Raw genomic sequence first — 20484 nt, 5'->3', positions numbered from 1 at the left:
CCCGGACCGGGGCACGAACCCGTGTACCCTGCATCGGCAGGCGGACTCTCAACCACTGCGCCACCAGGGAAGCCACCGTATAAATTTTTAACATCAGTGTTTTTTTTGCATAGAAGTCCAGCATTGCTACTTCTTCCCAATGTTTGGACATCACCAATGGTTTTGTAGTCAAGGAAATGAGTTCCTTGAGGTTGGTTTATCTTTTTTTTTCTTACATTTTTCATCAGACACATCAGACGTGCATGCCTCTGATTGCACAAAAGAGCAGGGTAGAGAAAAGAATCCCATTATTATCTTTTTTAAAACACTGTTAAGAGGATCACAGAGTCCTGAAGACCATGTTCGCCACTTCAAGTTCTCGTCCCTCTTTCACTGATTCTCATGGAATTGAACTACATTTCTCTGAAATATATTTCCTTGGAAACTTCTTGAAATACTCTGCCTCTGGACTCCTTGTAAAGATGTACTTTCAGAACAACTTGATTTTCAATAGATTTTCTAAGAACTGACCTCTAACCTAGACTGAGGCAGCCTTCTCATCCTATACTCAAGCAACACCATGGATTTCCTAGGAAGCTGCCTGGACTAATTAACATTATATTCAGAAGAAAGAGAGGCAGCTAATGTATTTTCTGGAAATAAGCACAAGAATATAAAGTGCCCTTCTTATTGTTGAGGGTAACAATGTCAACCAGGCTTTTCCGTGGAACTTACAGGAGTGGTTAGTGCCTAATTAAATGGATTCATAAGCCCTGAGCTATGTTCAGCAATTAATTCAATTGAGTAAACATCCATTGACATCTCAGGGCCAGGCACTGGTGCGAAGGATCAAGTGATGAAAAATGGCAGACCCTTCTCAAATAGCTCACTCCAACCCATGATTAAAATGCAGGAGATAAGAGGAAGAAGTGCAACTGTAGGTGTATGTTCAAGGGACAATATCAGTACCGAGAAAAAGAACAGTTGACTATTAAGAGTGATCAGATGAATAGAAGCTGAGTTGGAAGACTCAGGAATTTACTCTGAGAAAATAGGAGATGGATGATTCCAGGCAAAAGTATCCGCACATGCAGCCCTACAACAGTAAGAAAGGTCCAGACGTGGTCAGAGCACTCTGAAGGGTTTGTGTGTCTGTAGTATAAATATGCAAGGGTGGAGGAAAGGAGTCGTATGGTAAAGGAGCTCAGGGCCTGGTATGCCTTACATAAACTGGGGACTTTTTCCTGGAGACTATGAGATGACAGTACAGACTTTTAGTTGAGAAAGAGACACAGTTAAATTTGCATTTTGCGAGGCCCTTCATCTCAGCGGTATGGTACATAGGTTAGTTAGAGAAAGAACTCAGAGGCTAATAGGCTTTGGCAGAAAGTAGACCTTTTTTTTCCTCCTAGTTTAAGCCTGAAATAATGATATCTGATGTTATGATAATATCTCATGGTAGTGGAATTGAAATTAAAATGAGACGAATCCAAGAGAAAGAAGCCAACTTGGTAAGATTGGTAACAGATTGGAGGTAGATCATTCTGAATGTGCTTTCTGGCACCAGCAAAATAGGGGCAGCCATTTTTGAACCACTTTATTGAGGTAACATTGACACACAATAAATTGCACGTATTTAAAGTGAATACTGTGTCAAGTTTTTATAATATGTGTACAGCTGTGAGAACACTGCAATTAAAATAGTAAACGTGTCTGTCACCCCCATAAGTTTCCTTTTGCCCTTCTGTGATCTTTCTCTGCACACCCCTCACCCCTTCTCAGGCAATTGCTGATCTGCCTTCTGTCACTGGAATCATACAGCATATTCTCTTTTGGCCTCCAGCTTCTTTCATTCAGCATAATTATTTTGAGATTCAACCATGTGTGAACATCAATAGTTCCTTCCTTCTCATTGCTGAATAATCCTCCATAGCATGGATATACCATGTTTGTATCTTCCAGTTTTATTGAGATATAATTGGCGTACAGCACTGTATACATTTAAGGTGCATAGCATAATAATTTGACTTACGTACATCATGAAATGATGATCACAATACGTTTAGCAAGCATCCATCATCTCCTATTAATACCAAATTAGAGAGATAGAAAAAAGATTTTTGTGATGAGAACTCTTAGGATTTACTCTCTGAACAATGTTCATATATAACGTGCAGCCATGTGAATTCTATTTATCATGTTGTACGTTACATCCTGGATATACCACATTTTGTTTATCCATTCACTGGTGGATGGAAATTTGAATTATTCTTGTTTTTAGCTATTAAAAACAAAGCTACTATGACACTTGTATGCGACTATTTGTATGGCAATATGCCTTCTTTTCTTTTGGAGAAATGCCTGGAATTGGAATAAGCCCATCATATGGTAAGTGTAAGTTTTTTTTTTAAATCCTGCAAACTGTTTTCCAAAGTTGTTGACCATTTACATTTTTAAAATTATTTATTTATTTGCTTGTTTGTTTATTTTTGGCTGCGTTGGGTCTTCGTTGCTGCGCGCAGGCTTTCCTCTAGTTGTGGTGAGCGGGGGCTACTCTTCTTTGCGGTGCGTGGGCTTCTCATTGCAGTGGCTTCTCTTGTTGCAGAGCACAGGCTCTAGGCTCGCGGGCTTCAGGAGTTGTGGCACGCCAGCTCAGTAGTTGTGGCTCACGGGCTTCGTGGCTCCACAGCAGGTGGGATCTTCCCCGACCAGGGCTCGAACCCATGTCCCCTGCATTGGCAGGCGGATTCTTAACCACTGCACCACCAGGGAAGTCCAACCATTTACATTTTGATGGCTGATGTATGAAAGTTCCATTTTCTCCAAATTCTTATCCACACATACAATGGTTAGTCTATTTTTAAAATTTTCTCAGAAATAGTTGGTCTTGAAATTATGTGAAAAGGGATAGAAAAGGGGAAAGAAGAGTGACTGTATCCTTTCATCTCAAAAGAGCAGCTGGTATTCATTCCTGTAGTGCCTCTTGTTTCTCTTGGGTACTTGTCCTAATGGCAGATAACAGAGCAGAGTTTGGTCCTCAGTAGGCTTCCCTCCAGGAGACTGAGAGGGGACCATGCTTTCTGAACTGCCACACTTCTTGCAGTAACTGTCGTCAGAGACTGGAAAACCAGCCCATTGAGGGTTGGCCAGGACCAGGAACAGGCTGTCCTCTGTTTTCCATCTACCATTCTCACCTATTACTCACCTACATGATTCCACAGTCAAATGGTGGTTCCTTCAAAAGAGAATGGACTTGAGGACACAGGGAGGGGAAGGGTAAGCAGGGACAAAGTGAGAGAGTAGCACTGGCATATATACACTACCAAATGTAAAATAGATAGCTAGTGGGAAGCAGCCACATAGCACAGGGAGATCAGCTCGGTGCTTTGTTACCACCTAGAGGGGTGGGATAGGGAGGGTGGATGCAAGAGGGAGGGCATATGGGGATGTATGTATATGTATGGCTGATTCACTTTGTTATAAAGCAGAAACTAACACAACAATGTAAAGCAATTATACTCCAATAAAGATGTTAAAAAAAAACACTGTATAATTGTCTGCCTCCACATCTCTCTTCATTTTTAAGAAAGCATCTAGGTAGCAACTTAGAAATGACTGGCAGTTTTTCATCTCTTTTCCATGATAGTTTAAAACAATTCTTCATGCGCACCCTGAAGAGGGTTATTGGTGAAGAGACGTGGAATTTCTACCAACTGGTGCCCTTTGTGATTTTCAAGGAACTAACAGTATCTATTGACTCTGCCTTCCCACTACCAAAATCTCATTTTGTTTGTTTGCCAAGTTCAATAGTTTAATGTATTCAATGTTGGGTTTTTCACCTCCCACCATATTTCCTTTGTCTCTGCATTTTCTGCTTCCCGTTATTGCCCACTCATCATCCCAGCTCAGTTGCCAAACCAATTTTGAATTTAGGCCCAGAAATGATTTAAGAAGTTTAATCCTGCCCCCGCCTCACCAGCACTGTCAAATGGAGTTTAGTTGTCATCTTCCCTTCTGGATATGTAGACATCAGAAGTGGTGCCCTAGTGATATGCTTTGAGTTATTCCTTGAATTCCAATCTGCAAATCTGAACTTCACATGCCTGTCCAAGGAAAATAATCATGTGATTTGATGACTGGATCGGAGATTCTTTGACTTGACAGAGCCAGGGGAATCGTAGACCAATATCCTGTGGAGGAAAGAACCTAAAGTTTATCAAGCAGTCTTCTTGACTGATCTCAGGCTTCTTAGCCAATGTCATCTCAGATATGATTAAATCTTCATTAACTTTTTAATGACACTGATAAAAACTCAATTAGTCAACTAGCTATTTTATTGGATTCCCTATGCCTAAATTATTATTATCTTCTCAGTGTAAGTTTCTTATAGAAATCTTTTTAAACTAATCTCCCATCTGTGACATTATATTCATTAAAATTAGGTTATAAAATATGTAAATATATTAAAGTTGGCATAAGTGCAATACTCTGTAATTCAATGAAAGTGAATAAACATTATATATTTGTGTATAAGACTATAAGTGATTGTACAGTTGTCTCTCGGTATTGCCAGCCTCGGCCTCCACTGAGCAGCAAGGACTTAGACTTGAGAAATTGCCTCAGTAAACATTTTTATCTGTATCCCGATACATGGCCGCAGTATCCCTTTATACTGCATCTCTAGCATATTCACCATTGAATGTAACATTCTAGAACAAGGGATTGCTCATCTGAACTTGCTTATCTCCATCCTCAAGTTTTTAACATGATATTCTCTAAATCTGAATTAAAACACATCCACCTACCAAGCTGTGCCTGTCAAAATTCTACTTGTTATCTCAGGCTTAACTAGAAAATTCTGCTTCCTTTCTTCAATCTTCCCTAATTATTTCATATTGGGCATAATTTCTCCTACACATTCTACCTCTTTTCTAACAAGTCACGTAATGCTCTGTATTTAATTTACCCAGTCACATTATCAGTCTGCCACAGATTTTGAGATCCTAGAAGACAGATATATCTGGTTCTTACAGATCTCGGTCCTCTCCCCGCTTATCTAGCCAATGCCCCACTCACAGATGATGCACAATACTATTGTCTTAATCAAACTAAGGAGCACCAGATGAAAATGATGCTTTGAATAATGAAGTAGGTGAGTGATTAGTTATGCAGTATGACTGTGCTCAAGGAGACTGGAGAATTGTTTTAATTAGGAACACAACTAGAGCTATCTCTAGGAAACAGAGAAAGGCCCAGACAGTTAAAGGCCATTGGCAGCTATGAAGGGATTTAAGGGTAGAAGTAGAAGAAAAAAGGGTTTTCAGTTATGGACAAAGTAATTCCCTGAAGCTCTTCTGCCTACAAATAATTCTTAAGCCTTGTTATCCACATTACAAAATGAGTTGTCAAAAAACATTCTTGGGCAGAGGAAATAAAACCCCAAAGGAAATAGATTATTTTTGAAATTCTAAGGAGTAAATAGTAAGACCCAGGGGAAGCTGGCATGTATATGAATCTGCAGTCCTTTTTAAGCCCTTACCTAGATCACTTTAATTCACTCAACCCAAAAGTTTCAACTCTCTTTATAATCGTCCAACAGCCAATAGAAACTCCCATGTAACTATCTGACTTAGTCAAGATGCACTAAGGTGCCAGGTTGGTTGTTTCCAGAATCTAGATTCTGCTCGTTTAGAGAATATGGCCACAGTCTGAACCTTGGATACAAAATTTTAAGCTAGAAAAATATATTGAAAAACTAAAAAGATGAAGAAAAATCAAATAGGAAATCGAATCCATAGTTATTTTAATTATCAGAGCTCCATTAATTTTTGAATTCTCTTCATCTTATTTTGTCCATATCCAATTAATATTTTAATTCCTCACCACGTAGCAGTGAGGTTTCTTGGTTGTTTGGGTTTGTTTTTTGTTTGTTTGTTTTCACTTTTCAGCTTTATCTCCTTTCTCTTCATCATGTTTTGTTTTCTTTAGGTTTGGGGTGTTTTAGTACTTTGAGTAGTTGTTTTTAAATCATTGGTACTGGAATTCACTTTATTTGTAAAAATGAGATTAGATTCAGTAATCATCACAGTTTCTTCAGTATTTAAAATTCCATGACTAACAGTTTCATAAATAATCATGAGATTAGGTTTTTAAAAATGTTTTAAAGGTTATTGAAAGAGAGGAAATCTTTCTTTTTTTAGAGTGTCCTTTCTAGTTTCATGGCACAAATGTGAATTTGAATGTTTATAATGTTTTAATATGAATTTTAATGTGATGTCAGGAATTGTTTAGGAATCGGCCAACAACTGCAGAGAGAGAAGGGGCTGTAACACGGTGTGTTTCAAAGAAACCCCACCTCCCGCAGTCCTGGGATGGTATAGAAGATGGTGGGTCCCGTGACTCCCTGTGCAGTAGAAAGATGGGTCAGAGGAGGCGCGACCTCTAGGCTCCCAGCAGGCAATGTGAGGGCCCACCTGAAGAGGGCTTTGCTGAAATGGACCAATGGCAAGTGTCACAGAGATAGGGTGGCCCCCTCTGAGGGGGTCCTTCAAAGGAGGTTGGCGTACAGCTGAGTAGTCTCTATAAATAATCCAAGGAAACCAAGAGACGAGGAGGCAGGGAGAAGGAAAGAAAGACAGGAAGAGGAGGGACAAAGAAAAAGCAAAGTACAAAGAAGGAAGCATCTAGGAAGGAAACAAAGAACAGGAGGAAAGAAGGAAGGAAGGGACACATGAGAGAAATGAAGTGTTTTAATCTACTTTAACAGTTGAACACCGTGAAAATTTTTGTAATATAAAATTTTAATTTTTTTAATCTTTAACTTGGTAACTGCTTTTTTCATGGAAATATTTATTAATGAATGGGCTACAATTTGGAGAATGCTGGTGCAGACATGCAGCAAACAGGTGTAGAAGAAGAAGGATGTAAAACCATTGTGAGAATATTTAGATCTATAGTGATTCTTAGGAATACATTTGCGGTTGTTTCAATTCTAAGATTAGAACAAATTTGTAGCCAAATAATATCTACATTTGGGGAAACTTGTGTATTAAACACACCCACTCCCCCACTCCTGCTCTTATAGTATCCTGCCTCTATTCTTTACCTCTACGTAAACCTCACTGTGTCTGTGTTTGGTAAAAAATTGTGCACACTGTTCGTTTACTAAGCACAGATATATACTTTCCAATAATTAAAGAAAAAGATCTTTTAAGAAAAAGTGTTAGTAAAAATTAAGGCTAACCGAGTGCTTGGCATGGCAGGTGTTCTATGAGGATTAAATGATTTGCTTCTTCTAGGTAATTTAACACGGTCTATATTTGTGTATTAGGCAACAGAAATATTTTTCCAAGCAAACCTTAAGTGCTCCCAATAAAGTTATTTGCTCAATTGCCCTGGGGTGTCTCATGCTCTAATGAGATTTGGGCTAAGAAGGGCAGAGTATGTTAGTCCTAGAATTCACCCAGACCGTGTTGAACAAAGTACATACCTTTCTTTTACTTTTTTCTGCATGTGTCAGATGTGTTGTTCACGCTTAGTCCCTTATAGTGTTTCTTCAATCTGTGAGAATTACTGAGATTATAGTAACTGTTCATTATATCTTGCATTTTTCATAGGTTTCATTAATTCCCTTCTATTATGGTCTTTGTGCTAAATTCTAATGAAGAAAACTGTAGAACATATTTTATATGAGAAAATAGCAAAAAGATGGTAGACTATGCTTTGTGTATAAAATGCTGACGTGAAGGATTATGTGTGTGTGTTGGGTGGGCGTGAGGGAAACTCACTAAGAGAACAGAACTTGTTAATGACCTGTATCACTCTTTCCCAGTACTCTACAGATATATCATCAAAAGCTCTATTGTGACTTTCAAACACTTGACTCTGACCAAAATAACAGGCAAGGAATGTGTCAAGAAAAGCTCTTCTTTGGATTATAAAATTTAACTTTACTAACTATGGAGCTTGAAGCTTACTTTCATAAATTACTTACAAAATAGGAGAGCCCCATCATCCCAGTCTTGAAGAAATGCAGTTTTATCTTGTTTTAGCTGTACTTGCTGAACCTATTATTATACATTTAATTCCATTTATACATGTGGCTTTGCCCACTATATCTTTTGATGAACACAATATCTAAGACAAAGTGAAGAGAAACAGTTGCATGAGAACTCATTTGACATCCAGCCCATATGATTGCACACCTCAACGATTGAACTGCTCTTTTAATCAATCACCTGTCTCTCCTTTCACTTTCAAACAGCTTTTTGTTTATGATCATCAAGCCACTTTCTGTGTACCCATCAGAAAAGAGTAAGGGTCAAGTAAGGGTCTCCTAAAGGAGATCCATAAAGTCTAAGACTGAAGAAGAAAAATAGGAAATACTGGGGCAGGGAGAGTCCCATGAAAGGCCCAGGTGTTCAGTTTGCTTCTAGGGTGGGTCTATTTTTGATGCCAACAGAACTTTCTTGAGTCCCTTAACAAGGGACTAAAGCTTCTACTACAGTCCAAAGTGTCCATAGGGCATCCCTTAAACACACTCTACACTTCCTCACCTGCATGCCGTGCCTTCCCCTCTCTTCTCTGCTTATACAAATCTCCACTTTCAGAGTGCAGACCCACTGGGAAGCATTTTTGGACCATTCCATCTGGAAGAGAAAACTCCCTCTGAATTTATATAATGCTTAGCTGTCAGTGTCAATGAGAACGATCATGTACAGAAAAAAAAGAATCTTGGACCAGATAGCCATACATTTCATCATTTACTAGATACGTAATCTTCTTGAATAAATTTATAGCCCTCATATACGCCCCCCATCTTCGTCCTTAAAATAGAGTAAGATCTATGCTACATCTCAAACATGTTGGCAGGATAAAAATGTTGTCATGTTTGTGAAATGTTTTGTATGTGGTAATTGATTATACTTAGGTAAGGTATTTGCTTTATTTCCATCAAATTCAGCTATGATGATTTACATCCTGGTAATGTAATATGCTTTCAGTTATGACTTTCTTATTGCCTCAACCCTATTAAAAATATATTAACTTTTTCTGATGTGATTATTATAGAAAATATTAAAAATGCATCAAGTATAAAAATGGGAAAAAAGTATAATGTCCTAACCAGAAAATAACCACTAAACCAAGAAATAACCACTAGTACCATTTTTTACTTCATGTCATATACCTATATATATATCACAATTCTTATATATGCACATATATGTGTATATCTTTGTACACAGCTCTGTTCAGTTATCAGTACATCCTATGGATATTCTTAGTCCTCAGCTCCATCTTTGCTTCCTAAGGTACAGCCATAGTATTTTGACCCCTGTTGTGTCTGGCTAAGCACTCAGCACTTTGCTGTGGGTATAAAATGTTCAATAAATAAGCTTTGTTCACAGAATGGCTTAAAGCACTTTATGATGGTGTAAACATAAAATTATTTTATGTTTGAACAGAACTTGTGACTTGAACGATAACACTGTGTTCCTGTTGATGAGCTGGAGCCCCTGCGTGTAACCCTGACTCTCACTTTTCCTTTCCTTTCCCTGTAGTTTGTTGCTCAGCCCAACTGTCAACAGCTGCTGGCATCTCGCTGGTACGATGAGTTTCCCGGCTGGAGGAGAAGACACTGGGCCGTGAAGATGGTGACGTGTTTCATAATAGGACTTCTTTTTCCTGTCTTCTCTGTGTGCTACCTTATAGCTCCCAAAAGCCCCCTTGGACTGTTCATCCGAAAGCCATTTATCAAGTTCATCTGCCACACAGCATCCTATTTGACTTTTTTGTTCCTGCTGCTGCTTGCCTCTCAGCACATCGACAGGTCAGACTTGAACAGGCAAGGTCCACCACCAACCATCGTCGAGTGGATGATATTACCATGGGTCCTGGGTAAATGTGATACTATAGAAAATATAATCCAAACGTGTTGCTGCCATGGAATTTTGTTGCTCAGAAAAGAATATTCATTAAAGTTGGGGACGTAGGAATGTTTAAAACAGGTTCTGACCATTGTAGCTCCAAGTCTTAGTCCTCAAAGCTAAATAAATACTTCACAGACTGCGGTGGACCTGCCCCCAAATGCAGCCTACAAAACGTTAACTTTAGGTTTTAGAATTCCAGACTTTCATGACTTCAGGTCCCGTGAATGATTTTCTGGGTTTTTTTTTTTTTTTTTTTTTTAGTATGTTTGTCTTCTGAAGCCTTTCAACATGTCTCATTAGCCATATGTAAATAATCTTTTTAATTTTCTTAACAGATACACCTTCTAAAAGTACAAATTACTCTGCAGAATTAGTGATTCTGTACATAAAATAACTAACCATTTTTTAAAATCAATTCATTTAAGTTTATCTTTGAAACTATAGAGTAAAGCAAAATAATAGGAAATTAAACAGTAGGACATCCTCCATCTCTCTCTGTTCTTTTCATAGAAAAAAATTTTGTTTTAGATCTTCAGCAAATCATGGTAAGGTAGAAAACCTCAGAGTAGCTGGTAAAAACCTTGTTTTCCTTTCCTCTTGTTATTGAAGTCAGAGTTAAAATTTAAATTTTAAGTATTCTTCCTTCTATCCTACTGTGGTTTGCTCAGAAATCACATTTTCTCAATTTAGCTCATCATTTTAAACCTCTCTGATATTATATCCATCTCAGCACTTACTAATTAGAAAATATGTGACAAATTTAATGATTCATAATCTCAGAAGATCAGTTTGGATTAACTGTCAAAACGGCTGGAGAGACTGTAAAATGAGGAAAAGGCAGGAAAAAAAAACCAGTATCTGAATCTGAGATAGATACACTTTTTAAAGATTACAAATACTGTAAGTACTGACAGTAAGAAAAGTGCTTAGGAACAAGATTTGATGTCTTACAAATATTTCTAATAATTAAAAAAACCCTTCTCAAGTGAACGTTAAAATAAGATACATTCTCAATCTGGAAAAAAAAAATAAGATACATTCTCAATCTGAAGTAAAGTGTGATCTTGGGATGGTTTATATAGTCTGTAAATGTCTTTTTGAATAAAACAATTATGACATAGCAATTGATATTAAATATAAAATTATCCTACCTGTATCCATTTAAATTAAATATCTCCCCATAGGAACCTGTTCTTTATTGAGTTTTCTTCATAGAAAATTTCTTGGGAACAATTCATAAGGAAGCTTTTGGAAGTCAAATTTCCCATTGTGTGTAACTTATATTGAATGTCTAAAAATCCTGGTGGCCCAAGTGAAACACAGAACATTTCACTTTGAAAAATGGTATAGATATAATGCAGCATAAGTAGATATAATACTTCTAGTCTTTTCTTTATACAGTCAATGAAAATATGTAGGGTACTTTCTATGGATTAAGCGCAGTACAGGGCAATAGTGAGACAAAAATTAACAAAAGAAGAAAGAAAGAAAAAATGAAGAAAGAAAATGAAAGAAAAAGAAAGAGAGAAAGAAAGAAAGAAAGGAAAAGAAAGGAAGGAAGGAAGGAAGGAAGAAAGGAAGGAAAGAAAGAAAAAGAAAAGAAAAGATCTCTTCTCCTTATGAAGGTTAAATTTTACTGGAAGAAATGGATAATAAACAAACAATGAGATATGTGATATAATATCAGAAGTGGTATATAATATGAAAATTAGAAGCTCCAAACTTTGAATAATTCATAGAAGTAAAACAGTCATTGGCTGCCTCCTACATGCAAAACTTGTCACATAATTTTCCGTGAAAATTGGCTAGAAGAAACCGTATCCAAATTTCAGCTGAATGGTTAAATAAGGTAGAAATTTAATTATGAGAACTATAGTTCCAGCCAAAAGAAGTAGCTGCTAAAGGCAACCTTTCCTGAAGATATCCTGCAGAGGGAGTTCATTTATATGGGAATCTTTAGGATGAAAAGAGATGTTCTAGAATTTAAAAAATACCCATGAATGATCATCTTGCTTAAATAACAGAGCATGAGAAAAAGAATGTTTCTATATCAAATAGATCTGTCAAAACAGATTATTCATCAAGGCTGGTGAGTTCTCAGTGCCTCGTATCTAAGGCTGAGTTCTAAGTGCTTTGCTAGAGTCATGATTATAACGGGTATTCTCCATGTTATTTGGCTGTAGAAGAAAAATGGATTTGAATACATGTCCAAGTTCTACCACTGAGAGACTATTAAATTATGGGTGGACACAATCTCTCAGGATTTTCTGTGTTTTCATCAATAAGATGAAAGATTCAGAGTGATAACTTCTTCAGTCCCACTGTGTCCTGTTATCCTGTCCTGGGGACCTATCATTATCGGCGCAGAGAAAATTGATCTTTTCGTTGGTGGGGAGAGGGAGTGGGTGGAGGGAAGAGGGCTAAAGACAACAGGGTAGGAATCCTTTAACCTTTTACCAGAAGTGTGATAGACGCAAAAAAAGCATGGTCTCATTTGCTGACTATATCAATGAACCTTCTATATTGCCTCACTCAGTCCTGCTGTTTGGTAAAGTGAGTGACTGTACATTTCATGGTCCCTGCATTGTAAGGCTCTAGGTTTATAATAACAAGACTTCACGACTTACGGAGAAGTGTGTGGCTTGTGTTTCCCTCATCATGTTAATGTTCCCAGTGACTGAATGAAGTTCTGCGCATGGGTTTTTCTCAAGTCTCCTTGAACCGACTTAGGTTTTCAACTCATGTCACCTCTGTGAGTTGCTTGTTCTGTAAAGAAATATTTTTTCATTTTACTAAACTTCCTTTCCTTCCATTTTCAGATTTTTCCCAGACCTATGATACTGTAGTTTAAGGGAAATGATTACTTTGATACTTCTCATTTTGTTTATCCTGGCAAAAAGACTTTTGCTTTACTTGTTTTATATATTTATATCATAAATTTCCAACTTTTTTGAATAGAAAATTTTTCTAACTTTAAAGCTTATCCTCTCAAATCAATCCCTTTATCTGAAGAAGTATGGTTTTTGCTTGGGAATTTCCATGTTATATACTTTGCTGTGTTTCAGCAATAAGATTATACAACATGACAGATCCAGATACCTTGTGATTTAGTTCAGTGGAGAATAATGTTTCTGTGTTATTTTCACTGTCTTTCCTGTTGAAGTTCAACATCTTTTTGACTATATAAATTGAAGTCTATTGAGTTTGATATCTTTAGAAGAGAATCTACAGTGGTCCTTATATCCTTTCGCTGTGGTGTGATTGATAAATTGTAGCTCATCTCTAGCAAAGCTTTTCGAATTATTTTTCCTTCAGATTGAAGGTTATCAACCCTTCTTTTCTCCCATCAAATAACCTCTAGAGATCGTCTTACCTAAGTTTGCTGTCAGGATGAATTTAGCATATAAGCAAAGAAATTTAAAAGCCTGATAAAGGGATAAAAATTATGATTCTGGTCATCTTGAGAGATACAGTTTTAAGCAACAGAGAAAACTAATCACAGATAATTCCGTTAGAACTCTGTCAGTAGAAAGGTAGATTCTAGACAGATAGACACAAGTATATTTCTCAGATTGTCAAATTACCCATTTGAACTAGAGTAAAAAGTAAAACAACAGTTTCATCCTGCATGCATATGGCCTGATAACAGAGCTATGCTTTTCAATTTCAATAGAGAGAAAGTATCACCGGGAAGACTGTGATGGATTAAAAGAAGCCTGGGGTCAGATCAGAGACATGGCTACTTCTGTATTCTGTTGTGTCATGACCCCAAGGCTCTTAATTTATTAAAGGTTTGATTTTAACAATATAATACTAAGGATATGAAATGAATATAATATTCATATGAGAAACTCATTTTTATATAGAATTTAAATGCAAACTAAATATAGCATGTTATATGTAGAATGCGTATTATGAGAATTCATCTAAATTAAAGCAGAAGTTTTAACTCCAGTAGATGTCATTTGTTTCTGGAGATAATGTGGAGTAAAATGTGAAAAAAAAAACTTTTTTGAATGCTAATTTTTAAAGCCTTCCCAAAACTAGATTGGATTTTTCCACAGAATCCATTATAACTCAACTGTAACAATTAAATTTGTGTCATAGCTTCTTCTCCTGCAAAAAAAAAAAAGTGTGCATATATATGAAACATCCAGATTAGACTTAAGTTATCACTTAGCAAAAAGAATATGCAATTGATAACATTTTCCACAAAAGAAGTAGAATGTTAATGAAAGCTATCATATTAATAAAGGAGGAAATACCTTGTTCCCAATGAGAATACTGCCGAATGGCTGCTGAAGTGACTTGATATTATGTGTGTGCTTAAGAATATGTCATAATTATATAGCATATAAATCTGTGCATGCTGAGAATGGTGAACTGAGGAAAAGATATATCAGAGGAAGAGATATGAGATCTGTTAAAAATAGCTTCTAGGGCTTCCCTGGTGGTGCAGTGGTTGGAAATCCGCCTGCCAATGCAGGGGACGCGGGTTCGTGCCCCGGAACGGAAAGATCCCACATGCCCCGGAGCGGCTGGGCCCGTGAGCCATGGCCGCTGAGCCTGCGCGTCCGGAGCCTGTGCTCCGCAATGTGAGAGGCCACAACAGTGAGAGGCCCGCGTACCGCAAAAAAAAAAAAAAAAAAAAAGCTTCCAGTGAATTTCTAGGCATAAATTAAGAATTGCTCATAAGATCCAGATTCTGTCTTGCCTATAATACATACTTATTTAACAATTTTTCTGCAACAAAACTGGCCTCTCATTTTCATAATTTATTTTATATTTTTATCTTTTAAAGGGTTGATATTAGCAAATCTGAAAATTTCAACAAGGCCTGCCAAATGGAAAATAAAAAATGGTGATCACGTTCACATCTAGATAAAGACTCAGGGACAAACAATCCTGTATATATTCTTTCTTTCCTATTACCATTTCTTCATCTTTTGTCTAAAAGGCATTAAGATCACATGGCTTCAGGTACTCGTACTTTCAGCCTCACCCTTCAATTATCCGTCTTCCCCCAAATTAAGAATTATAAGAAACAAGTCTATAGATTTCCCCACTCTCTCCCTTGGCTAGGTATTCTAACCACCTCAGCAAACTAGCTGCAGACACATATAGACAACTCAAACACAGCTGCAGAACATCCGTTTATTAATTTAAAGGGATATTTTAATTTTCCAGAAAACCAGATAATCATTGCAGCATGACATAGAATTCTCATTTTCCTGTTTATTTGTGAGGAAGAAATTTTAAAGTCATCTTTACCAAGATTTATCAAGACTAACACAGTAAAATCTCAAACAACGAAGTATTCATATAGTTGTAAATTGTTCAGTGTGCACATACCATTGCTGACCAAATGACTTCCTTTTCTATTTTTTAATACTTTTTATTGGTGTACAGTTGATTTACAGTGTTGTGTTAGTTTCAGGTGTACAGAAAAGTGAATCAGTTATACGTATACATATACCCACTCTTTTTTAGATTCTTTCCCCATATAAGCCATTACAGAGTATTGACTTCTTTAGTGGAGAGAAAATTAAGTCTTTTAGGTCATATATGCAATACAAATTTGGTGCACCAGCAAATGAAATCTACAGGCCTTGGGAGAATGTTTGACGACCGTGGTTCTGATGGTTCAAGGGAAGAGGAGAAAAGATAGGAAAAGAGGAGTACATAGGAAATGAGGGAGGGTCAGAGTAAAAGATTGGAGTTAAGCTGGAAGTGGTTTCTGTTAGTTCAGAATAACAATAATGGTAATAGTAGTGATGGTGGTAATAACAATAGAAACTAAGAAATTTGGCATTGTGCTAAGTGATTCAAATGTGTGTTTTTATTTGAACTTCATAGCCAACTCCACTTTACTTATAATAAGTGATGTTAGTATCTCATTTAATAGAGAGGAAATAGGCTTAGAAAAGTGAGATCACTTTCCTAGGTTCAAGGAGCTAACAAATGGTAGATACTAGATTCAAACTCCAGTTAGTCTAACTCCAGAGCTAGAGCCTTTATCCTCCATAAATACTGCCCTTGGAGTGTGAGAAATGGAATTTAAAGGGGCAAAAACAGCCCAAGAACTCAAGTTTCCATCCACAGACTTCTTTCCTGTTTTCTCTGCCTCTGTTTACCAACTTAAGTCTTTACAAAGGTCAAATTTGAGTGGACCACGTTTCTAATTTATTAAAGATGCAACGCTCTTTGAGATACACACTTGATATAATTTCCTATTGAAGGTGATGCTTGCTAATATAGCGAACTTAGCGTTGCCATCAGCATCACATCAGCAGGACCCTCCATCTTCATCTCCACCACCCGTCTCTGTTCTAAAACACATGCATTATAAATGGTTCCCTAATACTCACAGAAGCAATTTCTATTCTAAGAAAGAAAGAATAAAGTCCTTTGCCATGACCTTGAGATGCTTCCCTTTTAGTTTCCATGTTCACTTGCTAAGACCTAAAGGTAAATTTCCTTGCTTCCAGGGATATCATTAATTTTTTAATCTTTCATTGGTGTGTATATGTATGTGTGTGTGTAGCGGGTCTTCAGGAAATGTAAAGAGATAATTATATTTCTTTTGCACATAACTGTTTCAAAAATAGAAGCTTATAGTAGGTGGAAAGTGGTAATCTTCATAGTGAAAAATTAATAATCACTCATTCAAAAATATTTATTAAGCAACTACTGCCACTCATTGAAAAGGTGACTTGAGAAAAGACCTGAGGAATATTTATTCATTGTTTTTCCACCTACATAAATATATAATGCCTTAGTTCTCATGGAAAATTTTAAATTAAACAGAAATCCTATAAAAAGTCTAATACTGCATTGACAGAAACATTTTACTTGATTTTTAAGTTACTACATTTATGTCGTAAGCAATCAGGTGAGCTAGAATTCTAAAGTTCTTACATCTTAAAAAAAGTTTTACATCTTAATCGAAAACTAGCATCGTATTGTTCCTTGGCACAGTTTCAAAACGTGTACTTCCTTGATTGTATATTCCTAATTTTTTTCCTCTAAATGTTAAATTGATGCTATCAAAACTGTATTAATTTAAGGGTTTTTAGATGTCTTCAAACTAAGCATATTTGACTATTCACTGTCCCTTTAAGTCAGCGTTTCTTGAAACGTGGTGTGCTGACTATAGTCATAATCACTGTGAATTTTTTATGAAAAATTTAGATTTTGAATTCTCCCCTTGGTTGACTGATTCAGAAATTTCAGAGGTCTTTAAACACTAAAGATTAAGAAACAATTCTAGAAACCAAATTTTATGCAGGTTTCGTATTTAGTTCCGATTTCAGCTTTATTGAGGAATTGAGACGCATTAGAATCTAAACATGAAATGGTTTAACCTTTTCCAACCACTCTTCCCAACCACCCTGCACCAAATATCCTTTCCCTTCACTATCTGTCTGGTAGATATCATCAATTTCCTGAAATTTTGAGTTATTAAAAAGTAGTCCCAGTTCAGTTTAAAACAGGAAGCTTACCATCAGTTGAAAGCTCTCCTCTTCCCCACAGAGGCCTGACACGTGTATCAAAGGACCCGGAAATATTCATTTTTTGCTCATCCTTCAACCCCAACACTGGAATGGAAGGAGGGACATAGACTTTTTCTGTTCTCCCCATTGCTTGGTTTCTGCAGGCAAGAAGGATGTCAGGAAAAGTTAGAAGTCTTCTTTACCTCCTTGGTACCCTGGTCACAGCTCTTCCCTTGTTGGTTGTCTGCATCTCTGGCTTATACTGAGTGGCCTATGCGACAGGTCTTGACCCTCTGACTCTCCTGATGGGTCCATGAGTGTTCTTTAGAGGGTCCTGTGTACCTGCACACTACATAGTTCTCTGAATCCGAGTTTCAGCTCTGCCTGACATCTTCCAGTCTGGGAACTCATAACCAGCAGTTGGCCCCTTTATGGGTCCTGTGACCCTAGCAAGGGCAGGAGAACAAGACGGCTAAAGCCCGGCTTCTTCCTGTGATAAGCACTAGCTCCCCCAAGAGATCACAAAACCTTACTACCTCAGGTGGCAAGGGGCCAGGCTGCTGCCAGCTCCCCAGCTGCCTGGGGAAGACCCACTGTTGGTTTGTTTTCCCTGAAGTGCAAGCCAAGTGAGAAAGGAGCAGCCCAAGTGCTCGGGAAGATGCCCCAGCAGGTGTTAAGAGCCAGCTTCTCCTTGCAGAAACCCCCCATCTTTGTGAGGCATTTTCGTGGAGTCTCCTACACTTGACCTAGGGAGGTGGCGGTGCTGGTGAGGTCGCTAGCCCCGAACTGCAGTGCCCTGAGCTCACAGCTCTCTGGGCCCCTCTTCCCAGCGTTCTCTCTGTATAACCCATGGGTTAGAGTGTGGCAGGAGGCTGGTAGCAGATATGGTCCTCACCCCTCAGGAATCCCCAGCGGGAAGGGCTGCAGTTTTCTGGACGCTCTCTTCAGAAGCTGGATACTCGAGGCTCTTTATCTTTGTTTGGGTTTTAAGAATAGCGCTGAGACTGTAGCAGCCGCCCCTTAACTTAGTGCCTCTTATGGGTCTGGCATCATGTGAGTCTCTACTGAGTAAAATAACTGCGTTTAGATTTCTTTTTGTACAAAAGCAGAATTTTGACAAGAAACTACCTTTTTGTTTCCTGACTTGGGGAGGGAATAAAACCCTCCAGCGAAGAAGAATTCTTTTTTGTTGCCTTTATCTTCATTGATTGGTGCCACAGCCTGGATTTCAGTGTTCTGTCAAGGGACTTCCAAGGCCAGATCCCTCGACTAGCTCTGGGGCTGCTGTAAAAAGCCCTCAGAGGTGTCGCAGGTGAAAAGCTGACTTGCTCTTTGCTTGGGGTTATTTACTCTTCGTGTAAATACTGACAGCAAGAAAGGAGAGGCGAGAGGTCTGTGTGCAGAACTACACATTTCTCACGTGAAATCGAGGCTGCTAAGTGCAGCATCGGAGGTCGGCCTGCTCCATCCGCCCCCCACAGCCAGCTTCACGTGATGGGATGTAACAGAATACTCACATAGCCCTGGTGAAAACTGTTACGGGAAAGGTAGAAAACAATAGCCCAGACTTCCAGGCATCCACAAATAGTTTTAAAGGAAGTTCTCTGACTCATTGGTACTGCGATCTTTCCGTGGTTGGTCCCTGCAGTCTTAGATCAATGCTTGTAATTAGACTTCCACCACCACGCTGAGAAATCATGTCACCTGTTTATAAACAGCAGAGAATAACTTTGAAATGTTCCCATTGTGGGACCAGCACAAACATTTTCTGACAGAAGCTCCCTCAAGCTTTGTTTGCTTTAGTCGTTTTTTGGTTACCATGAATAGTTTACTATCTGGATGCATGTTTCAGCCAGTTAATAGCACCTTCTAGTTTTTCTAAAGGCTTGTTTCTTCTAAAATTTCGGTGAATATTGCCAGAATAGAGGAAACTTGGTATTTCACTAACGTGCTCATAACAAATAGAAATCAATGTCATCAAACAAGGATGTGGTGATACAGGAAGTGATCCAAACAGCTGTAGGAAGTGATCCTACAGTCTGGTGCTTTGAAAACAAAAGATCCCAAACCCCATTAGCCAACCAGCACTGACTGCCAGTCTCATTTACAGTTCAGGTTGAAAAAACAGTGGGCTAAGTCCTCAATTTCATCAGGATCTCTGTTTTTTCCATACAGTTGTGCCTTTCCAAAGTCAGGAGTAATATAATTTTTGTATAATTCAGAAGGTTAGATTTTATGTCTATTCTTTGAACTCCAAAGGAACTGTAATATATCCGAATTGTGAGTTTTTGTTTTGACTCTTCTTCAGAAACCTTAGAGGTCATCTATTGAAGTGTCATGTCCTTGAATCTGTCTAATAGGAACAGAGTCTGTTCAGATATTAAGGGGCTCCAGGTTAAAATGCTGCTTTCTACTGAGCTCCTAACTGCTTCTTCATACCTCCTTCCCCTCTAAAGCAGTTAGTTTTGGTGTCTTTACTCTTTTACATAATTACCCACAAAATATTTGAAGTTCCGTATTTTGGTGACTGTTAATAATCCCATTTGGCTTTCCAGTTGGGTAGAAGCAAAAAAAGAGATACAATTTATCTATAAAGGGAAATAAAATATAAACCCTCTTGTTGGTTAGTAGGTATTTTTAAATATATTTCATTTTAAAATACATACAAAATTTGAAAACACCAGAATCACAAATTCATAAAGTTGGAATGACCTTTAGAGTCCAGTGGAACAAGTCTCCACTCATTGCTAGAATTTCTCTGGAGTATGACTGATCAAAGACATTCCAGGCTCTGCATTGGAATCGTAACCTCAAACGGTGATCCATTCCAGTTCGGGGACAACTCTGCCAGAGAATCCCCCTTACATTGGGCAAGAAGGTTCCGTTCTATAACTTTCATATCATAGATCCAATTTCTGCTTTCTGGGGCAGACCAAAGCTGGTGTGTGCCCTCTGGTACAGAAAAGTTTTTAATCTCTCATGTCAGCTATTGTGATGACTGAGTTACATAGAATATTGATAATTCAAACAGGAAGAATCAGTGTCTGGCTTATTTATACCATTAAGGTAGAATTATACTTCTT

The 20484-nt window shown here is 37.8% G+C and overlaps 1 protein-coding gene across 1 annotated transcript in view; it reads left to right on the top strand.

The window, feature by feature from the left end:
- The window catches only part of TRPC4 (transient receptor potential cation channel subfamily C member 4), a 160772-nt gene that overhangs the window by 99941 nt on the left and 40347 nt on the right, over positions 1–20484 (top strand). Inside the window, exon 4 of the mRNA XM_059996055.1 lies at positions 9540–9876. Within this exon, the coding sequence (XP_059852038.1) occupies positions 9540–9876 (337 nt within the window). The remainder of the gene's footprint in view (positions 1–9539; positions 9877–20484) is intronic.

The sequence above is a fragment of the Delphinus delphis genome, chromosome 18, assembly GCF_949987515.2.
Source record: "Delphinus delphis chromosome 18, mDelDel1.2, whole genome shotgun sequence".
NCBI classification, from domain to species: domain Eukaryota; kingdom Metazoa; phylum Chordata; class Mammalia; order Artiodactyla; family Delphinidae; genus Delphinus; species Delphinus delphis.
Note: the sequence above shows the minus strand (reverse complement) of the source record. Positions and strands in the feature narration are given on the sequence as shown.